The sequence below is a fragment of the Corvus brachyrhynchos genome, unplaced genomic scaffold (genome assembly GCF_000691975.1).
Source record: "Corvus brachyrhynchos isolate BGI_N302 unplaced genomic scaffold, ASM69197v1 scaffold150, whole genome shotgun sequence".
Taxonomy (NCBI): domain Eukaryota; kingdom Metazoa; phylum Chordata; class Aves; order Passeriformes; family Corvidae; genus Corvus; species Corvus brachyrhynchos.
In genome coordinates this window covers 1,887,413-1,887,667 of record NW_008236162.1, presented here as the reverse complement: position 1 = coordinate 1,887,667, position 255 = coordinate 1,887,413, and the positions used below count along the sequence as shown (strand labels likewise).

Genomic DNA, 255 nt, shown 5'->3' with positions numbered 1-255 from the left:
CCCCCCCTCCCTTTACCTGCAGCCATCTGGTTGTAGTGAGCCACCGAGTCGCTGGTGCTGGAGAAGATATTCAAAGAGTTGGGGATCTCCTCTGGGTACAGATTGTCAGGCAATTGGTTCATCAAAGTGTTCATGGTCCCCGGCAGCTTCTCCAGTAGTTTGCCTGTCATAGCACTGGAGGAAAAGGCTGGTTCAACGTGGCTCCGAGCTCAGCTCCCGAGGAAACAACATCCGAGTGGCAAATCCGTGCGAGGG

The 255-nt window shown here is 54.9% G+C and overlaps 1 protein-coding gene across 1 annotated transcript in view; it reads right to left on the bottom strand.

The window, feature by feature from the left end:
• The window catches only part of EGR3 (early growth response 3), a 4,579-nt gene extending 4,330 nt beyond the window's left edge, over positions 1-249 (bottom strand). Inside the window, exon 1 of the mRNA XM_017732368.1 lies at positions 17-249. Within this exon, the coding sequence (XP_017587857.1) occupies positions 17-170 (154 nt within the window). The 5' untranslated portion in view covers positions 171-249. The remainder of the gene's footprint in view (positions 1-16) is intronic.
• Between the last annotated feature and the right edge of the window lie 6 nt (positions 250-255).